The 22,749-nt window shown below is 43.5% G+C and overlaps 2 protein-coding genes across 2 annotated transcripts; one reads left to right on the top strand and one right to left on the bottom strand.

The window, feature by feature from the left end:
- Nucleotides 1–4,996: 4,996 nt before the first annotated feature.
- On the top strand, nucleotides 4,997–5,959 carry LOC113248863 (olfactory receptor 10C1-like). The gene has a single exon (XM_026490474.1). The coding sequence runs from the start codon at nucleotides 4,997–4,999 to the stop codon at nucleotides 5,957–5,959; it is 963 nt and encodes a 320-aa protein (XP_026346259.1).
- Nucleotides 5,960–14,395: 8,436 nt separating this feature from the next.
- On the bottom strand, nucleotides 14,396–15,340 carry LOC113248864 (olfactory receptor 2G3-like). The gene has a single exon (XM_026490475.1). It carries the CDS (start codon nucleotides 15,338–15,340, stop codon nucleotides 14,396–14,398), a length of 945 nt encoding a protein of 314 aa, XP_026346260.1.
- Between the last annotated feature and the right edge of the window lie 7,409 nt (nucleotides 15,341–22,749).

Below are 22,749 nucleotides of genomic sequence, written 5' to 3'. Positions count from 1 at the left end.
CCTCCTGGGGGAGGAAGGGAGGATACGATCCAGAACAAGAAGAATTGAAATATAACGTGTTCATACTCCACTGTTTTTCCCGAAGGAGGAAGGCTCAACTATATCACCCTGCGAGTGCCACAGCCTTGCACACTTGTGCGGGCTGGGGGAGCGGGGAGCACCGGGGGCATGGCTGGAGGGACGTGATGCTCTCCCAGGAGACGCGCAGGCTTCCTGAGAGCAGACGGCCCTGACCACACAAAGGCTTCTGGGCGCACGGTCTGAGAGGACTGGTGAGCGACATCCTCTGGAGCCTGAGAGGTCGGAAGGGGACGGAGTGAGAAAGTCGGGGAGGGGCTCACGAGAAGCAACAACCACCTAGTTTTCCCCTCAACGGGTGTGATGACAGGTATGTGGCACCACGCGCGTCTTAAGAGGGCAGTGGAGGACGGCGGGTGACAGTGTGAACACGGGTAGCCAAGCCCGCAGCATTGTTCAGTGCTGACCACAACTATACTCCGCTGTTGTCTCCTTCTCCGAAGAGTATAACTTACTCAGTTTACCAGTGTTTCCGTCATAAGCTTCCTGTGAGTTGTTCTAAATTAATTATTTCGCGGGAAATATCTGCTACTGTTGGGGAAGGAAATACTGGATTCTCCTGCACACCTTAGTCCAATCAGATGATGAAACTGGTTCTGCTGCGTCGTGGGAAGGGGTCACCTTGTTACCAGGTCCTCGGGGCAGCGACTGTGGGGAAATTGTGCAAAGCCGTGGGTAACCATCTGAATAACCTGTAATGAGCCGTTTACATAGATTATATCTCCTGTGAAGACATATCAGAAATGAACACTTCAAATAATGAGGATTACTATTTCTCGTATGCCAGGCACTGTGCTGAGTGTTTCAGATACAATGTCTATAACGTATAACATGTTTTCCTCTGGTTGATAGGAATAAAGAAACATTTTGCTATGAAAACAGAGATTCATAAGAAACTGAGTCAAGGGCGCCTGGGTAGCGCAGTCGTTAAAGCGTCTGCCTTCGGCTCAGGGCGTGATCCCGGCGTACTGGGATCGAGTCCCACATCGGGCTCCTCTGCTAGGAGCCTGCTTCTTCCTCTCCCACTCCCCCTGCTGTGTTCCCTCTCTCGCTGGCTGTCTCTCTGTCACATAAATAAATAAATAAAATCTTTAAAAAAAAAAAAGAAACTGAGTCAAGCAACATTTCTAATTATGTGGAGATGACTCAAAATGAACCACTTGTACTGGGTTATTTCCAACCCAGAACTAAGTACTGAGAGCTCGACTTGGCTCTTAGGGTTGGGCAAGGTAGCACATGAAGCTGAGCCATTAAAACTACCTTATTTCCCTCCCATTTCGCTCATAGACCCAGCTGACCCCGAAAGCCCACCTCAATACATAAACCGTCAGAATCTCATCAGTATTCAAGGGCCACTTAGTCTTTATTACATTCAATAGGAATCTACAAACAGAATTTCTCACTGGGCATGAAACTCCTATATCTTCAGATTACATGACACTGCCATTTGTTTGATCATGGACTCCTCATAGGTTACTTTTCTAGGCTGGTAATAATATATAGTACATTTATAATAATAAGATATATAATACATTTATTTTGCATATAATATATTACAACAATAGAGACTGAGAATAACAGAGAATAGCCCATGCAGTGTCCTATGAATTCATTAACATGATGTTTTAAAAGACAAGAGGTTTTCATGCTGATAAATTGCATTTTAAAGCCATTAAAACCTTTTATTCGTGGTTTGCCTTTACAGTGTTTGCATTTGTAACTCAAAACAATGCAGTGAGAAAGACAGGAAGGGCTTCATCATCCCTCCTCTACATGGAAATGATGAATCAGAAACTTTAGGTCAGGCAACCGTGTCAGGTGAGAGACAGAAGCAACGTTGAGACCCAGTGGTTCCACTGGCTGATGCTCTTTCTGCAGACGCCTGCCACCTGCTTCGAGTACCTCGCTCTTTCCATCGCAGTGCTTAAAACAAAATGTTCTCGGTGTGTCCATAAAGCTGGTCTCTGCTACATGGACCTCAGGGTCCCCAGTCTAAGGTCAGTGGAGAGTAGTTCCTGAAAGCAATAGGAAGTATAATTTTAAAAATCGGATTTTACCTGTTTCAATATCCAGCCAAGTGCCAGGGAGGGAGAAGAGAATCTGACTATTGTAGAGTCAGGATGATTAAGATAATCTTGTGGCAAAAAAAAAAAAAAAAAAAAGTGGGGCACCTGGGTGGCACAGCGGTTAAGCGTCTGCCTTCGGCTCAGGGCGTGATCCCGGCGTTATGGGATCGAGCCCCACATCAGGCTCCTCCGCTATGAGCCTGCTTCTTCCTCTCCCACTCCCCCTGCTTGTGTTCCCTCTCTCGCTGGCTGTCTCTATCTCTGTCAAATAAATAAATAAAATCTTTAAAAAAAAAAAAAGTAACCATGATCTCTTTTCTTTGCTTCAGCCTTACCTGAATTGTCTAACTTCACGGGAACTGTACATATTAAAATTAATTACAATGTAAGGAAAATGGTTACAAATGCTTTAATATGCATATAGATACATTAAAATAGACTATCTGACGTCTGAGCAACTGTCCCAATAATCACATGCATTGGGACTCCTGTCATTATGCAGAGTGGTTATTTCATGTTTCCCAGTTTTCAACTGGTCTGCTTGTTCCCATCCTTAGCTTTGGGCACTCTTTTGCATGGCTCGGTGGATACCCAAAGCAGGAAAGAAAAATGATCCATAACACAACCATTTCTCCCAGGACACAACGTGCAGGTGGCATTTGTAGGTGTGTGTGTGTGTGTGTGTGTGTGTGTGTGTGTGTACGAATGTATGGGTGTATTTTCTGCTGTTCTTCTCTCCATCATGGCAGGTGCAGAGCAAACATGAAAGGGGGATGAAGATAATGAATCAGGAGGGATGATTAGGGATTGGGATAAAAAATTCCACAAGAGGGAGTCTATGAAGATGAATCTGTGCTGACAGACATGTGGACGCAGGCACGACTACGGCCAATACTTACTGAGGACTGAACCCCTTTTGTAAGTGCTTCTATGGGCATTGACTCACTATAACCTCATAGCAACCCCATTAGGGACATACCACTATCACCTCCTCTTATAAATGGGAAAATTGAGGACACAGATGGTTTAAGTAATGTTAATTTTGACTCAGCATTAGATGTTAGGGTTTGATCCCAGATAGAGTACCTCCAAATTATTCCTTGTTTTTTTTTTTATGTAAGGGCAAAGAAACCCCGCTTTGCTCCATGGGCTCTGAGAATGTCATTGCATTATGGCAAAAACAGGGCCTATGCTCCTCAGTATGGATTTGAATGTGTGTGTTTCTGTGTGTGGGTGTACAGACGGATGTGTAGATACAAAAATGTACATTTTTGTACACATGTTTTTGTGAATGCACCTGAACAGTTGTCTATTCATAGGGACTTGGAACCTCCAAGAGCGTACCTTTGTGTTTACACACTTGCGTCAACAGGTGCTGTGTGATAGACGGCGATGTGCTCTGCATGAACGTAGTGTGAACACGGCCTCAAGTCACGCTACGAACACATAGAGTCCGGAGCAAACATTCTTTAGAATCTCGCTTGGCGACATTTCAAAAGAGCAAGCCAAACGGCAGTGCACCCACAAAAAGAACGAGGGATGTTTTGTTAGGAATCAATAGGTATTAGGTTGAGAGATAAATAAGTGTCACATTTGGGACATTTGAGGGAGATGAGCTTTATCACAATTATCTACAGAACATAGACTCGGCACCCACGGGCAGCTGTTTGGGCAGCCGGAGAGAAGCTTAGCGTTCCAGCTTTTCCTCATTACAGGAGAACTTATTCACTGGTGAGTGTGGTGGGTGTCGTGGCAAGGAAAGAAAAATACCTTTCTGCTCTCCATGTCTGTGTCTGGGCTATGCTCAGGAAGAAAGGAGCGACTGGCTGTCCTTGGAGTGGTGTGAGTGCTCTCGTGGAGGTTACCAAGAGGTGGGAACACACGGAGGGGCATGCCCACGCATAGTACCGGGGCGAGGCAGAAAATGAGCACACAGAGAAAAATCCGTGCAAGCAAGGCACACGCTAAGGCCCCTAGTGTGTGTGTAGTGCGTATACTGTACATGAGGTCCTTTGGTTAAGGGGCAAGATCAAAGTTCCTATCAATAGGCAGTGAGCCAATGCGTGGATTTGCAAGAATTACATGAAGACATTTGAATTTTAACATAAAGGCAGTGGTAATTCCCATTTAGCAAAGAACCCTTTGATGGGGAAAGGCTGGCAGATGAGAAGTATGAAAGGTAAAGAAGTTTGTCACCTTGAGCAGTGAACTCGGCGTGCAGTGTAGACGTGGTGTGAGTGGGTGAGAGGGACCTCACACTTGGGCTCTTGCTGCTCCATGCCCCAAGCCCCCTTCCAACACCCAGTCCCCAGGACACACCCGGCTTTAATGCTTTGCATTACAGCAATTCTTTATACGTTGAATGCCCATTTGATTTCTGCTTTCTTTCACTAAATAAGTTCCATTTGGGAAGAAATGGTGTGTTTTTTTTCATTGTTAAATCTCAGGACCTAAAGTAGTAGGTGCAGAATACTCTGTGCTCAAAAAAAAACGCTTGCTGAATGAGTGAATGAAGAATTCGGTGACACAGAAAAGGACGGGTATGAGAGGACCTTTGTCTGGAAGTATTTGATGACTGATTAATGGAAGAAATGAAGACAGGATTGGGATGAAGTTAATTTTATTTCAATTTTATGCTTGGTGACTAGGTGTATTTTTGAATGAATCAGCTGGCTTTGTGGACACAGAACAGGATTTGGTTTGTAAAGGCATGAGGACGAGCGCCGTTTCCAAATCTTTTGAACTTTAGAACTGCAGGTAAGAAACGTGTGTCTCTGAGTCACTCGAGCTCATTAAAAGCCATACAGGGATTTGCGTGTATAACCGAATGACACCGTCCTCTTCCCCAGGTCATGAACCTCACCTGCTCCCTGTGGCAGGACAACAGCCCGTCTGTCAAGCACTTTGCCTTCGCCAAGTTCTCTGAGGTCCCCGAACAGTGTTCCCTTTTATTCACCCTCATCCTACTCATGTTTTCAGCATCCCTCACGGGCAACGCCCTCATAGCCCTTGCCATCCGGACCAACCCGGCCCTCCACACGCCCATGTACTTCTTCCTGGCCAACCTGTCTCTCTTGGAGATCGGCTACACCTGCTCGGTCATACCCAAGATGCTGCAGAGCCTTGTGAGTGAGGCCCGGGGGATCTCCCGGGAGGGGTGCGCTACGCAGATGTTCTTCTTCACATTTTTTGGTATCAGCGAGTGCTGTCTTTTGGCAGCCATGGCCTTTGACCGCTACGTGGCCATCTGCTCCCCCCTCCACTATGCCAGGCGAATGAGCCATGGGGTGTGTGCCCAGCTGGCAGTCGTTTCCTGGGGAGTGGGTTGCATGGTAGGCTTGGGCCAGACCAGCTATATTTTCTCCTTGAACTTCTGCGGCCCCTGTGAAATAGACCACTTCTTCTGTGACCTCCCCCCTATCCTGGCTCTTGCCTGTGGCGATACATCCCATAATGAGGCTGCGGTCTTTGTTGCAGCCGTTCTTTGCATTTCCAGCCCGTTTTTCCTAATCGTTGCTTCCTATGGCAGAGTCCTAGCTGCCGTGCTGATCATGCCCTCACCTGAAGGCCGCCAAAAAGCTCTTTCCACCTGTTCTTCCCACCTGCTTGTAGTGACGCTCTTCTACGGCTCCGGGTCTGTCACCTACTTGAGACCCAAGGCCAGCCATTCCCCGGGAATAGATAAACTCCTAGCTCTGTTCTACACAGTGCTGACATCCACGCTCAATCCCATCATCTACAGTCTACGGAACAAGGAGGTCAAGGCAGCTCTCCAGAGAACCCTGGGTAAGAAAAAACTTTTGACTCGTGGGTAGATCTCAGAGGACCGTGCAAGTCTGCTCTTTGAAAAGATGCATCACAGCCCAAGAGTAAAGAAAGGAACAAAGTCAATGCTCTCTGCAACCTGTTTCCCAAGGACCTTCTTTCATAATAGTAGCTGTAATTTTGGAGACACCTCTGTACTCACAGTCAGACTTCTGATGGCCAAATTCTGGAAGGAAGTTGGCTACCAAAGAATTTTAATAGGTGAGTCCAGCACTAGATGGTTTTCCAAAATACGTCAGTCCAGGCTTACTCTATAGATTGCCAGATTATGTCTCAGCAGTCTGGCAAATTCTCATTCTGTACCCTTAGGCATTTTCTAGGCCCTGAGGGTCCCATCTGACTCTGCCCTGGTCTCTGGGGAAGTGTTCCCACATATGTCCGTCCCACATGACTCTCAAGTCCCTAAAACTCCATGAAGCACATTATTTCCTTCCATAAAAAATGTTTTAAACACTTCAACCTTAACTATTATTACATGACATAGAATTAATTCTTTCTGTGAGTTGCGTGTTCTATAAAAACATATAAACATGCAAAAAAAAAGAAAAAGCAAACACATGTCAGAGGTATTTGTTGCAGAATCTTAAAAGAAAAAAGTGGGAAATTGTTATCAAGAGTCTCCATGGTGAAACTGTTTTTAAAAAGAAAATCAGATTTAATTCAAGGAGGAAAGGAGAAAAATGAACTAAAAATGATTAACATAGAGAATTTAAAATCTTGTTAGTAATTTACAAAATGTGCATATGTGCAAATGAATTCTGACTCCACGGGTTTGGAAATCAGAGAAATGAGCTGCAGGCATCTGGAGAGCCATGGCTGGGGCTGTGCGCTCCTCGTACTCGGGGAGGTGCTGAGATGTAGGAGGGGTTGGTAACTACTCCTGTAGTAGCTGGAATAGGACAGAGCGGAGGTCTGTGTACGATGACTAGTCCTGGGAGTGATGGACAGCCCGGTCCCCTAGTTAGCAACGCTGTATTGTGCCCACGACGAGCGCTGAGAGGGTCGATCCCAAGTGTCCTCACCACACACACAGTCGCCGTGAGGTGAGGGGTGTGTCAGTCACTTGATTGTGCTCATCCCTTCACAATACAAATGTGTATCAAGTCAGCACATTGCACCTGTATAGACACGGAGTTTCACTTGAGATCTAAAGCTCAGTTAGCTGGAAAAGATCAAAGAATGTGATAATTCTATCGGAAGGTATTAGTGGTGCTCATAAGGACCAAGATGTGTGCTTTGCCAGAGATCCCTATTTTACCAAAACTGGCCAATTCGTTCAAACATGTAATTTATGCATAATATAAATATTAAAATATTTAATTATGGACAATTTTATTAAAACAAATATAATACATGCTTTTCAGAACCAGTGTATAAAATGTATAAAATATAAAAATTAAAAATTAATTCATTTATATTTCTCCCACGCAGGAATAACCAATGTTCATATTTGGTTTATTTTAGACTTTTATCTTCTGCTAATCACACACACACACTCACGTCCCTTCTCATGACAGATTATGTTGTCAAAACATATATACTATTTTTTTAATGTTTTTTTGTTATATTACGTTAGTCACCATACAGTACATCCCCGGTTTCCGATGTAAGGCTCAATGATTCATTAGTTGCGTATAACACCCAGTGCACCATGCAATACGTGCCCTCCTCACTACCCATCACCGGTCTATCCCATTCCCCCACCCACTCCCCTCTGAAGCCCTCAGTTTGTTTCTCAGAGTCCATACTCTCTCATGCTTCATTCCCCCTTCTGATTACCCCCCCTTTCTTTATCCCTTCCTTCTCCTACTGATCATCCTAGTTCTTATGTTCCACAGATGAGAGAAATCATATGATAATTGTCTTTCTCTGCTTGACTTATTTCACTTAGCATTATCTCCTCCAGTGCCGTCCATGTTGCAGCAAATGTTGAGAAATCGTTCTTTCTGATGGCTGAGTAATATTCCATCGTATATATGGACCACATCTTCTTAATCCAGTCATCTGTTGAAGGGCATCTCGGCTCCTTCCACGATTTAGCTATTGTGGACAATGCTGCTATGAACATTGGAGTGCATATGGCCCTTCTCTTCACTACGTCTGTATCTTTGGGGTAAATACCCAGTAGTGCAATGGCTGGGTCATAGGGTAGCTCAATTTTTAACTTTTTAAGGGACCTCCACAGTGTTTTCCAGAGTGGCTGCACCAACCTGCATTTCCACCAACAATGTAGGAGGGATCCCCTTTCTCCACATCCTCTCCAACATTTGTTGTTTCTTGCCTTGTCTATTTTTGCCATTCTAACTGGCGTAAGATGGTATCTTAGTGTGGTTTTGATTTGAATTTCCCTGATGGCTAATGATTTTGAACATTTTTTCATGTGTCTGTTAGCCATTTAAAACATACATACTATTTTGAAAGCAGCTGAAAATACTTTAAAAAATCAAAAACTAGTGATGCATTATATAAACACAATAATAATAATAAATATAAAAAGTACTAAAATGCGTCTTCTTGAACATTTAACCTTTGCTTTAAATATCTACGTTGTCATGAATTAACTTAGCCTCCATATTTTCACTATTAAATACTGCTGAATGTCAATAACAGTGAGAAATTCTTTGCTAACTTTGATCTTCAAACCCTGAGCCCTTTGGTTTCCAAGAGGCTTGGAGTCGGCTCTCCTCAGCACGAGCTCTGACAGCAGCACCGACCATACGACCAGCACCATTTACCGGATTCTGAATATATAAAAGGGCAGCTCAAGCTCCTTCAATGTTTGTCGAATGATTGACCTCAAAAGCCACCCGTGTACTATTGCTCTCATTCTACACACGTGGAGACCAAGGAAGAGAGGCTGGAGCCGCTCGCCCCCAGGAGTCTGCAAGGACCAGCATCGGGTACAGACGGTCTGGTGCAGGATCCCGTGGTTCTCGGCCACAAGCTGCAGGAAAGCTTATTCCATTAATTCTGATTCCCTGCATCCCTTTTCTCAAGATAAATGACAGTGAAAAGACCACAGAATGTCTCTGTTGGGAAGGGACGGCCCTGGTGCTCAGGCTTCTTTCTAACGTGTGAGATTTTCTCGGAGGGGTGGTTTTCTTTTGCTTTTTTTTTTTAAATAATATTTTTTTATTATATTATGTTAGTCACCATACAGCACATCCCCAGTTCTTGATGTAAAGTTCGATGATTCATTAGTTGCGTATAACACCCAGTGCACCATGCAATACGTGCCCTCCTTAATACCCATCACCAGCCCATCCCATTCCCCACCCCCTCCCCTCTGAAGCCTCCAGTTTGTTTGTTCTTTTTCTTTTTTGAAAGCCTCTCCTTTGGCTTTCATCAGCATATATGATATAAACAGTAACTTCTGATTTATATTTAAGAGTAATCCCAAAGAAAACCTAAATACATATGCCTATTACCTTTACAGAACACACATTACTGTTCACCTCTTCTTTACATAAGAATCCAGTCACCAGCATGTTGCCTTAGAGCAGAATGCTCGAACAAACAGATTTTTAGAATGTGCTAAAAAGTTTATTTGATTCAATAATGGTTGAGCCAGCAGAAGATAAAAGCCAGGTGGCCCAGGGCTGAACAATAAGGATATATAGACAGAGAGAGTTAGAAAAGGAATTTATTAATCTTGTAACTCTTAGAGTTATTTTCTATACCAAGTTACAGAATCACAAGACATCATCAGCCTCTCTAGGTCAGCCTGTCTCCTTACAGAATGGCCACCCAGGGCTTGGTTTGCCAATTGTCAGCAGAGGGCCAAAGCCGACCTGCGGCCTGTTGGTGCAACAAGGGTTAATGGAAGCCCAGCAGCCCCTCACTGACACACTGCCTAGGGGCTGTGCCTAGGAGCTCAGTGCTTGGACGGAGAGCTCAGACGCTAGGCACCTGCCCTTACAGGAACCTCTGCTTGTAACAAACATACCAGCAAAACGCAAGCTGTGCAACTGTTTCAGATCCTGATTGGAGCAAACCAAAGCTGAACGGACATGTTTCAGACAGCTGAGAAAATATAAACAGGGCTGATGGGTTATAATACGGAAACGTTGCTCCTTCTATTTCTGCATTATTTACCTTTGCGCTGATACGGTGCCTGGGGTTTACTTCTAAAAGTTACAGCAACAAAACTGTGGGAGGAACTATTTGAAACAAAATTGGCGTGATGTGGATAATTGTTAATGTTCACTTGCTGTGTCCCTGGTTTATCTTACCTTCTCCCCCCTCCGTTTACTACGCCTGAAATGTTCACACATGAACACTCACTTCGACCGTTACGTGTTACTGATTTTACCTTGATTTCACTTTTCTCAGATACAACGCTTGTCTGCATTTAACTTTGGGGATGTGCTCAGACCTGCTTTGTTATCCACGACGTGAGCAGCCTGCCCCGATGCTCTGTGGGCGCCTGAGGACCGACCGCGGGCTTGTTACTGTAGTGTTCTCTCTGCGTTTACGAGCGGATTTTGCCCTGTTATTCGTGCTTCCTGCATACTCCCTCACTCAGGTGCCTGTGTCTTTCCTACCAATGACTTGTCCACTCCGGCTGCGGAATTCTCTAGAGCCCTTGCTGTTTGTCAGATTCTGCTTCACATTGTGAGGCTATGTTACAGGATGTATGTCGGTCCAGGAGTATTATGATTTCCAAGTTGATTAAATATTTTAAGAAACTTCCTCCTTATTCCTGGTAGTAGTTCTTCCCTTAAACTCTTTTGTCTGCTATGAACCTGACTGTGCCGGCTTTCTTTTGGCCGCTGTCTAGGATATGTCCTTGTGTATCCTTTACGCTGCACCCTCAAGGGTAGTTTTTATCCTAGTCTCCAAAAAAATGTACTATGAGAATGTTTGTGTTTATTTGGACCGTTTAGGCCATTTCATTTATATACACATACTTTATATAATTGCTGGAGCTACTGTTTTTCTCTGTGCTTTCTATTTGTCTCATTTCTTGCTTGCCTTTGCTTCTACTGCAATTATATTTTTATAATTAATCAAATAGTTTTATGACGACGCTTTCCTCACTTTCATGCCTGTTAGCAATACATTAGCGTGCTGCTCTTGGAGTGGCGCCTCCGACATTCCAGATACACCCTTCATCTGTGACGGGCTGAAGGAAGTTAGTGCTTTTACCAGCAAAGTTGTTTTCTCCATGAAATGATTTTGAGTGATTTCCAACCCCCAGGATACACAGCGCCAAATCTTTCAGACCTACCCATGAAAATGACAAACCAGTAATTTTAAAGGATTTTTCTCAGATTATATTCACTGATCACATAGAGTAAGCTAAGAAATCAGTAGCAATATAATAGCCAAAAACCAGATATCATTCACAAAATCATAGTCGAACATCCCACGAGTGTGGATTCTACACACCACGTTCCTAAATAATTTCAAGTTACAGAGTCAATAGAAATTAAATTGACAGAGCATTTATAACTAAACTTGCCCCAAAATATGCATAAAAATGTGTGGGTTGCAACAGGACTCCAAGGGAGTTTATAGAGTTAAACGCATTTATTGGGAAATAAGGGCGGTTGGAAGAACACAGACTAAGCAGTCCAGTGACGAAGATAAGGAAAGAACAAATAACCACAAAGAAAATAGAGTAAGGGAGACAGTGAAGATAAAAGAAATGAATGAAGTAGGACACTCGTACAGCAAATTAAATAGAGTCGATCAATAAAAAAACCAAGCTGATTGTTGGATTACACTAATAAAGTAATAAACCTCTAGCTCTTTACATGAGTAAATATTAAGATGGAAAGCGACACAGAGTATAATAGAGATTTAATGCCACAAGACATTATTTCTGGGAGAATGTTAAGCTAATAACTTAAAAATCTAAATGCAATGGGTAATTTTCTGGAGAAAAATATAAATTCAACCAAGAAAGAAAAAGCTTGAATAAAACAATATTTTTTTCTAAATGAGCTTAGGATCATAAACGTCCAACAATGTACCCCCAGCATCACAAAGTTCGATCTGTTTTATGGGACTTCTAGAAAACCCAAAGAAGCATTAACTCCAGGCATATTTAATCTCTTCCAAAGTTAGTAAGAATAGAAAGTCTCTCGTTTCATGAAACTAGTCTAACTTTGATGTGTAAAACAGAGCACAGATGACATTAGAAAATTATATTCTTGGCCAATCTCCATTATATACCAAATACAGTTTTGTGTTACACATAATTTTACAATAATTCTTAAAAGATTATCCTAAATATCAAAGGCATATTCTAAAACCAATATATCACAGACAAATACAGCTTATTCCAGGAACACAGGTATAATTTCAAGTCAGAGAATCTGCTGACACAGTAACTACACAATAGGTTGTAATAGGAGGAAAACAACGCAGTCTTTTCAGTAGTTGCAAGTTGAGACATTTACTTTCAGGATTTTCGTTTGGTAACATTTTGAAGGATCAAAGCTGCCGACATCCCTTGTTGAATGGAGGAGGAACAATGAGTTTCTCATTCCATATTGGTGGGAGTCAAAGCACTATGGAGACCCGGCAGAAAAATCTTGCAGTCTCAACTAATTTTTGCAGTTTTCAATGGGCACACCCTTTCACAGAAGGATTCCACAGGGAGTTAGAACCACACAGAATCACTTGCATGAAGCTGTACAAAAACTATAATATATACACAAGGATGATTACAGCAGAACTGCTGTAAATAAACAATTTGAAACACTATAAATATTCTGAACTAAATACAATGAGATACATGCATATAATTAAGCAATCTCAACACCTTTGTGAATAGTCTTAAACTAGTGTAAGTGATGCATAGAGTTTGATATTATTTTTGTAAATTTAAAACATTAATTTTATATAGTTTTTCTTTAAATATTTTTGGAAAAGGACAAACTAATAATCATACCTCTAGGTACAACTGCTAAAAATGTAGAGAATATATGGAAAATAATAAAATTTTTCATCTTAGGGTGGACGTGAGGATATCATTTTTATTAGTTTTTTCATTTATTGCCTATTTGAAATTATAAGATTTTAAATGATTTGGATAATCATATTGCTGGTTAGATATTTTTTGGCCCCAATCTTCAATGACAAAATTTTATTTCAATAGGACCCCAGTTAATCAAAATCCCATCAAATGTCAGTCACATTCTATCTCACGAGCAGAGAAATACAAGCGCTTGTTTGTACAGACCACACCCTAAGGTGCCTGATCAATGTCTTCTTGACAGGTCGTGTTTTTCTTCTACAACGTGGCTTTTGTTTTAAACATTCCACTCAACTACTAAAGTCTGCTAGAGTTATCTATCCATATTGAAATGATTCCTCAGGATTACTGTCCATTGAAAGCATTCATTATTTACAAAACCACACTTACAAAACAATAACATGTGGCAAGTATGTCTACACAGGCTCTAGAATTAAAGCCAATAAGGATTTTGATATTATTTTATAAATCAATAACTACTGTGAAGTAGGGAAAACAAAGCCAATATTTTCAAATTTTAAAAATTACCAACGTTTTCAAGTATGTCATGAGAACAGGTAAAAACTTTATATTCAATATAAACAAAACAATTTTATAAATTCTAGGCGGTTATAATACCGATCAGAGGGAATATTGTATGTGACAAAGACAATCATTTTTATTTCTAAATAAATCTGCTTACTTTTGTGAGACATAAATATTCAGATTTAATGGCAGTGCTTAAAACGTGTTTGCATATTTGTCTCAGATTCAGATAGAGCGCCAAAGGGTCGATCAAAGGAAACTGGGAGCGACTCTGGGGTGACAAGAGATGCGTAACAGAGAAGCAGAGGCTCGCGGCCCATTTCCTTGGTGGCTTGCTCTGCGGGTGGGAGAGCTCAGAAGGACCCCTGAGTGTACGTCATCCCAGATGCTCTTCTGCGCGCACAGGAGTCAACAATACCGTCCGGAAGGCTCACTGTCAGGTAGCTGTGGGGCCCTTGCACTCAGGCTACAGACGGAGCACCTGCTGCAGACCCCTGTCCTCAGGTAGACCCAGACTGACCCAGCTGTGACCGGAGCGCTCCCTCCAGGAGCTGGAAGATTTACTTCTGTGATGAGACCCCAGATTTGTCATGACTGTTCGGGCGCAGCCTTCCTGAATTACTACGGCAATAACTCCAGGATTTATGCAAAAGTATAATTCAGATAAGTAGGCACATGTCTCTAAACATTTGTTGATTGATTCATAGAATCTTTACAAAATAGCCAGAAAGAGGGGCATGACGGTTTTCACAAGGAGGATAAGAAGGGCTCAGAATAGTAATTTCAGGATGCCATTGAAAGGAAAATTCACACCTATTTTATTTAGGAGATTAAGCTGTGATCCTTATAAATTCGATGAGAAGCAATAATTAGATGATAAAAGTCCCCGGTCCCTGGGGGATTGCATGAGTATGTTTCACATTTCCCCCTGACGGGGGTCTGGCAGCAGCAATCTCCTCAGAGCCCACTTAACCTCTTTGTTTCTCAGGGTGTAAATCAGAGGGTTAAGCGAGGGTGTCACTACGGTATAGAAGAGGGTGAGGAATTTACTGTGGTTCTCTGGGTAGCTGCTCCTGGGTTGGATGTAGACAGAAATTAGAGTCCCGAAGAACAAAATCACCACAAGGAGGTGGGACCCGCAGGTCGCAAATGCTCTCCTCCTGCCTTCCGCGGACCTCATCCTCAGCACACCCCCCGCGATGCAGCCGTAGGAGACCAGAATGAGCCCCAGGGGGATAACCACGTAGAGGACACTGGCTACGGAGAGCTCATGCTCCAGGAAGGCTGTGTTCACACAGGCGATTTTAATCAGGGCGGGGACCTCGCACATAAAGTCGTCCACTCTGTGGTGGCTGCAGAGAGGCAACCGGAAAATGAGGATGGTCTGAACCATGGACCCCACAAAACCACTGACCCAGGCCATGGCTGCAAGGTGCCGGAGAAGCTTTGGGTGCATGATCACGCCGTAGTGCAGGGGTCGGCAGATGGCATTGAAGCGGTCGTAGGCCATCACAGTCAGGAGGACGCACTCCGTGGAGCCCAGCCCCAACGCAACGTAGAGCTGGGTCACACACCCGGCGTAGCTGATGCTCTTCACGGGGCCCTGGAGATTCCACAGCATCTGTGGGACGATGCTGGTGGTGAAGCAGAGGTCCAGGAAGGAGAGATTGGAGAGGAAGAAGTACATGGGCGTGTGGAGCTTGGGGTTCAAGTAGGAGACCAGTATGATCGCTGTGTTCCCCACCAGTGTCAGAACATACATGACAGACACAACCAGGAGGAGGACCGTCTCCAGCTGGGGCTGGTCAGAAAAGCCCAGCAAGATAAAACCTGCGGGATGGCTAGAATTTGTCCCTTTCATTCCTTCTTAACTGCGAGTCACCTTTCTTTGACATTCCTGTTCTATCCCTACAGGAGGAAAATCAGATCGCATAACCAATGGAAAAGTAACAAACTGAGCAAAATGGGCATTTGGACACTGGACTTATATAGAGAGTAACGACAGACAAGGATAAAATTATGCAAAATACAAAATAAAATAAGTTGACTTGTTAGGTAGACAGAAACACAAAACCCATAGCCATGAAAACATTAAAGGCGTTGAAAGGAAATATGGAAACATAGGGTACACAGTACCATCCAGTACCAAAACAGATTTGAACTGTATATCAAATTACCTGAAGATGAAATACACAGGCCATCAATGCACGTACTGTGAGAAGCAAAGAAATTGGAAAGATGCTTGTTGTATATATACAGACAATGACGGACAATGGATGTAACAGATACATCAAACGACACACCCAGGGAGCAAGGATGTGAGAGAGAAGGTGTACAGAATTGGAGACACAGAGATTAGCTAGAATTTTCATACAGGAACAGCTAGACATGATTAGGTTAATATTCCATCCTTTCCTATGAAGCAAATTATGACCGACCTGATAATAGCATTAAGGAAAACTGTCTTTCCCTATTTGAGTCACAGGTCGACTGTTTTTATGAATATTGCTTTCTAGAAAATTCTAACTCATGGTCCCCAACAAGCGAGCTCTCTCCGCAGAGACACCTATGGTCCATGTGCTTTACTATGCTTTCCTTACAAGAGGACATGACTTCGGCCATCTATGTAATCCAGTGACATTTCATAAAGTAAATTGTGTAAAATTCATCAGTGTCCTTTAAACTATCAGCCTGTGAAGATTAGGAGATGTAGTTATAAGCATTTGTCCCTCTGAACGGTCCGTTCTGGGGTTTCCAAAATGTGGTAGATGGATCACCTGTGGGGTCAAATCCCAACAACTTTCTACAAATAAAAAGCAAATAAGAGAAATGAAAATCTCCAATGAAAATTTCCGATTTTCTCTGAAATACCTTGACTAGAAAATAAAAGCCTATTTGTCAGAGCCCTCGGCCCTCTGGCAGCGGTTCCCGAATCCAGTGTAAAGGGGACAAGTTGTTTATTTCCTCCGGCTGCCATGGCAACAGTCAGTTGCATTTGGAACTTTTGCTGAAATGTAACCATCATCAGCCCTTCTTCCTGGATTGTAGCAACAGGAGGAAACTGACCCCGGTGGTCGCAGCATTTAGCGTGTGTCTCCCTGGCCAAGTGCTTCGGTGCTAAGCTGAAACCCCGACTGCCCCGCTGCCCCCAGAGTGACCCTGGCTTTGGCTGCGGGGCTTCCTCGCCCCAGCAGTAGGGAGGGGACGTCGGGCCCCGCACGTCTAGGACGGAGACAGCGGGCGCTGGTCTTCCATCACCGCGCTGGCTTCCTGGGCGTCTCTGTTCCCAGAACGCCCGCTGTTCCCAAGGAGACCCCACACTGAAGCAAACCTTGCTTTCGCAGGTCCGTGAGCAAGATGCCCATGAGCGGGGTCGCATCTGCAAAGGGAAGGCGGCAGTCACGTTTCCATGGCTACCGAGAGAGTAAATGCGGGGCCACCTGCACCCCGGATTCGGCTCGCTGCCGAAGGGAACCAGCTCTGATTCCCCCGACTTTTAAAATACATTTCCTTTATTTTTCCCCACGCGAGAAGGAAAGTCCCCACCGTCTAGAAGGACCATCCAGCTGTAGCAGGTCCAGGGCAGGACATAGACGGAGAAGCCGCGCGTGCGCAGTCGGCCCGCTCAGCCTGGGCCGCAGGTGGATGGAGGCTGCTTGCGCCCCCAGCGCGCGTCTCCCAGCTCCTTCCCAGGCAGCTGCGGGTCTACATCAGAGGAGAGGCGGGTCCCCGGAGACGGAAGAGCCTCAGGGGCTTGTGCTTCTGTGTCCCTGGAAGGCAATCGATTGTACGCCACCTTCTGAACACACACGGGAACTACGCACACACGTGGCCGTACAGGTCCCATAGCAGGTGTCTCTGTGACCCTAATGGCTGCTCTGTCCAAAGCGACAGGATGGCACATGGAGGGGCGGTCGGAACAGACTTCGGCTCTACTCATCATGGACTGTGCGAGGCCAGGAAAGCCGCTCACCCGCTGTCTACAGCATGGGTTGGCGTGTCCTTGCTGACACCAGGGTCGTCAGACTCCTGGGATCCTACAGGACGGGAAAAGGGGCTATTTGGCTATGAGCATGTTTTTCCTCCAGGAAAAGTGGTGGAGAGTGACCCTAAAGACAATTCGGAGATCGGCAGGGCTGCCTCTCCCACCACGGGCCTGGAGGAGGGGGCAAGTTTGTCCCCAGTGCAGTCTCAGGGTGGGGGACCCGCTCTGTGGTGGACATTGCCCAGCCAGGGGGGCCACACGGCCGACACAGGGGCTGAACGCCGATGCCCCAACCAGCCTGGAGGCCCGAGGGTCAGACGAAGAGGATCATTGGAACCCTTAAAATTGAGTGGAATCTGTCTCTTGTTTTCTTGGCATTCAGGCACTGCAAATAGGTGGTGTGAGCCGTCTTTGAAACCACGAATAAAGCAATGGAGGTGGAACCTGCTTCTGCTTCCTTGCTCGCAGCGGCATCGTTCCTGAGGACAGAATTGCATTTACACTTGCATTTTAGGATGCGTCGATTCTGTCCATGTCACGGTTACGTGGACATAATTGCTATTGAAGATAAATCTGGGGGCGCCTGGGTGGCTCAGTCCTTAAGCGTCTGCCTTCGGCCCAGGGCCTGATTCCAGGGTCCTGGAATCGAGCCCCGCATCGGGCTCCCTGCTCGGCTGGGAGTCTGCTTCTTCCTCTCCCACTCCCCCTGCTTGTGTTCCCTCTCTCGCTGGCGGTCTCTCTCTCTGTCAAATAAATTAATAAAATCTTTAAAAATAAATAAATCTTAAAGATTTGGCCAGAAGAAATAAAACTCTGTAAATTATGTTCTTTTCTCAAGTCGATGGGAATAACTTCTTTTTTACAGATTTATTTACCTATTTGTCAGAGAGAGAGCATGAGCAGGGGTGTGGCAGGCAGAGGGCTAGGGCCTGACACGCGCATCCTAAGTTGAAAACACCGTAAATGGAGCACAGCCAACCTCGCGGACCCACAGCTCCGGCCGCTCGCAGGAGCGCAGTCCGCATAGCGGGCCGCACACGCCTGTTTTCCGGGAAAGTGCTGAGCGTCTCCGGAGCGCGTCACCTGCTCTACCGAGGCTGCCGGACAGGGCGCCCGCCGCGTGGGTGCAGACGGTGGTCAGCGTGTCAGTGCTGGACCCCCAGGGTCACGGCGCTCAGAGCTGCCCCTGCTCAGCACCGCGAGGGAGGACCGTAGGGCAGCTCGCCAGCCCGGGAGCAGGTCCGGGTGCAAACTTCCAAGTGCACTTTCTACCCGGTGTGTACCCCTTTTGCACAATCGTAGTGTTGAAAACCTCTAAGTGGAATCATCCTCAATTGGGATCTATCAGGGTAGACAATTATATTTGTCAATTATTCCTCAATAAGATCAGAAAAATAAAATTTTAGAACGTTATTCACCCCATTTCAGACAAAATTTTGCTTGTTAAAATATAAACATATCTGAACAAAATGACAAAGTAGCTTTCATTCTACCTAAAAAGTGAATGGTTTGATGACACACTGATTTAAAAAGAAATTTTGGGTGGCAAGTAAAAGAAAATAATGGTGACATTAAAAAAAAAAAGGTAAGTGAAGAGATATGGTGGAATGTGTTACAATCCGGACTGCTTTTATTGTGCAGAGCAATGTAAAATGGGTGACAAACACATATTTTGTCTTTTCATGATTTTACCAAATGCCAATGCCTTGTTTTTAACTAAATGGATATGTAGGTGAGTTTTACCTTAATTTTTACCTTATTTTATTTAAATATTTTTATTGAAATCATTTATTTTTTTCCGTTTTTTGAATGTAATTCAATTAGTTAACATAAACTGTATTATAGAATTCAGAGGTAGAGGTCAATGATTCATCAGACTTAAGTGACAGCCAGTGCTCATTGCATCACGTGCCCTCCTTAATGCCCATCCCCCAGTAACCCCATCTCCCCACCCCTACAGCATCCATCAACTTGCTTCCTATGACTGATAGTCTCTCATGGTTTTACTCCCTCTCTGATTTTGTCTTGTTTCATTTTTTCCTCTCTTCCCCTATGATCCTCAGTTTTCTTTCTTAATTTCCACTTAACAGTGAGATCATATGTTAATTGTCTTTGTCTGGTTACTTATCTCACTCAGCATAATACCCTCTGGTTCCATCCACATCTTTGCGAATAGACCACATCCTCTTTAGCCATTCATCTGTTGATGCACACCTGGGCTCTGTCCACAGTTTGGCTACTGTGGACATTGCTGCTATGAACATTGGGGTGCAGGTGCCCCTTCAGATCACTACATCTGTATCTTTGGGGTAAATCCCTAGTAGTGCAATTGCTGCATTGTAGGGTAGCTCTATTTTTAACTTTTCGAGGAACCTCTGTACTGTTTTCCAGAATGGCTGCATCAGCTTGCATTCCCACCAACAGCGTAAGAGGGTTCCCTTTCTTTGCATCCTTGCCAACATCTGTCATTTCCTTACTTATTAATTTTAGCCATTCTGACTGGTATGAGGTGATATCTCATTGTGGCTTCAATTTGTATTTCCCTGATGCCAAGTGATGTGGAGCATTTTTTTCATGTGTCTGTTGGCCATTTGTATGTCTTCTTTGGAGAAATGTCTGTTCATGTTCCGCCCATTTCTTGACAGGATTATTTGTTTTTTTTAGGTGTTGAGTTTGAGAAGTTCTTTGTAGATCTTGGAGCTTTATCTGATATGTCATTTGCAAATATCTTCTCTCATTCTATAGGTTGTCTTTTCGTTTTGTCAACTCTTTCTGTTGCTACGCAAAATCTTTTTCTCTTGATGAAGTCCCAATAGTACATTTTTACCTTTGTTTCCCTTGCCTTTGGAGACAAGTCTAGCAAGAAGTTGCTGTAGCCGAGGTCACAGAGGTTGCTCCCTGTGTTCTTCTCTAGGATTTTGATGGATTCCTGTCTCACATTTACATCTTTCATCCATTTTGAGTCAATTTTTTGTGCATGGTATAAGGAAATGTTCCAGTTTCATTCTTCTGCATGTGACTGTCCAATTTTCCCAGCACCATTTGTTGAAGAGACTGTCTTTTTTCCATTGGATATTTTATCCTGCTTTGTCGAACATTTGTTGACCATAGAGTTGAGGGTCCCTTTCTGGGTTCTTTCTTTTGTTCCATTGATCTATGTGCCTGTTTTTGTTCCAGTACCATGCTGTCTTGATGATCACAGCTTTACAACATAGCTTCAAGTCTGGAATTGTGATGCCATCAGTTTTGTTTTCTTTTTCAAAATTCCTCTGGCTATTCAGGGTCTATTCATGTTACATACAAATTTTAGGATTATTTGTTCCAGCTCAGTTTAAAAAGTTGGTGTTATTTTGATAAGGATATCATTGAATGTGTAGATTGCTCTAGTTAGCATAGTCATTTTAACAATGTTTGCTATTCCAATCTATGAGCATGAGACTTTTTTCCATTTCTTTGTGTCTTCTTCAATTTCTTTCATAAGTGTTCTATACTTTTCTGAGAAAAGATCCTTTGCCTTTTATTAGGTTAGGTTTATTCCTAGGTATCTTATGGTTTTTGGGTGCAATTTTAAATAGCATTGACTCCTTAATTTTTTTTTTCTCCTGTCTCATTGTTAGTGCATACTGCACATTTTTCTCATTTAGCACCCTGAATATATCATGCCAGTCCTTTCGGGCCTGCCAGGTCTCTGTCGATATGGTTGCTGCCAGTCTCATGTTTCTACCCTTGTAGGTTAAGACCCCTTTGCCCAAGCTGCTTTCAGGGTTTTCTCTGTCTCTGAGATTTACAAGTTTCCTTATTATATGTGATGGTGTTGACCTATTTTTATTGATTTTCAGGGGGCGTTCTCTGTGCTTCTTGGACCTTGATGCCTGTTTCCTTCCCCAGATTAGGGAAGTTCTCCTCTATCATTTGCTCCAGTATACCTTCTGCCCCTCTCTCTTTCCTCCTCTTTTGGGATCTCAATTATTTTAATATTGTTTCACTTTATGATATAACTTTTCTCTTGAATTCTCCTTTCATGATCCAGTAATTGTTTCTGTCTTTTTCTCAGCTTCCTTATTCTCCATCATTTTGTCTTCTATATCACTAATTCTCTCTTCTGCCTTATTTATCCCACCTGTAAGAGACTCCATTTTTTTGCGTCTCATTAATAGACTTTTCTATTTTGACTTGATTAGATTTTAGTTCTTTTATTTCTCCAGAAAGGGATTCTTTAGTATCTTCTAGGCTTTTTTCAAGCCCAGCTAGTATCTTTGTAGTCATTATTGTGAACTCTAGTTCCAACATCTTATTTATGTCCATACTGATTAGGTCCCTGGCACTCAGTACTTCCTCTTGTTCCCTTTTTTGAGGCATTTTTCCATCTTGTCATTCTCTCCAGAGAAGAATAGATAAACAAGAGAACCAAATACTAAAATGGCAACAACTCCAAGAAAGTATACACTAAACAAATTAGAAGAGCTCTGAAATCGAAAAAGAGAGAGAGCGAGAGAGAGAGCAAATATATCAGAGAAGTGAATAGAATAGAGCAATGTACTGTATCCTGTGTGTATTTTGGTCCATTTCTTAGAAAATTATATCCCAAAATTGTAAAGAACAAAAGACTTCTATCTGTACAAAAATAAAATTAAATACAGTGAAAGGATAGAATGTAAATGTAAAAATTAAAACAAAAAGACAAAAATAAAAGAAGGGATATAAACACGTGGACAGAACAGAGCAATACACTCTATCCTGAGTGTAAAATTAAAATTAAAGACTAAAAAACCATGTGGAAAAAAACCATGAATTCTATATGCTGTATTTCCCTAGTGCTGGAGTTTTGCAGTTTTCAATGCTCAGTAAACGTGGTCTTTGCTGGATGTTCTTGCTGATCTTCTGGGAGAGGGGACTGATGAGTTGGTTCTCAAGTGTCTGTGCCCCGGGCAGATTGTACCATACTTGCCAGGGGGGCAGGCTGAGTAATCTGCTCCAGATTGCTCTATTCAGCTTTTGTTCCCTGAAGGCTTTCACACATCTAGAGGATAAGAATGGAAGTGGTGTCATCTTGCTCTCTCTCATTCACCCCAGACATTACTGTGTAGCCTTAGGCCTTTGACCTACCAGATTTTCAATCACTGGATGCTAGAGAAGCAAGTTATTGTGCTAGGAAGAAACAGGTAAAATGGAGGCAGAGCAGATTAGTAGATCATTATCAGATAGAAATTAAAAGTCTCTGAGGACTGGCTACAATGTCGAGGGGAGGAGGCAAGACATCAGAGGAATAGGGGACCCCATTTCAA

This window comes from Ursus arctos, unplaced genomic scaffold (assembly GCF_023065955.2).
Source record: "Ursus arctos isolate Adak ecotype North America unplaced genomic scaffold, UrsArc2.0 scaffold_31, whole genome shotgun sequence".
In the NCBI taxonomy this organism is placed as follows: domain Eukaryota; kingdom Metazoa; phylum Chordata; class Mammalia; order Carnivora; family Ursidae; genus Ursus; species Ursus arctos.
This window is presented reverse-complemented; position numbering and strand designations above follow the sequence as displayed.

Coding starts and splice junctions, on each gene's coding strand:
- LOC113248863 (XM_026490474.1), top strand. CDS start 4,997: ATGAACCTCACCTGCTCCCTGTGGCAGGACAACAGCCCGTCTGTCAAG.
- LOC113248864 (XM_026490475.1), bottom strand. CDS start 15,340: ATGAAAGGGACAAATTCTAGCCATCCCGCAGGTTTTATCTTGCTGGGC.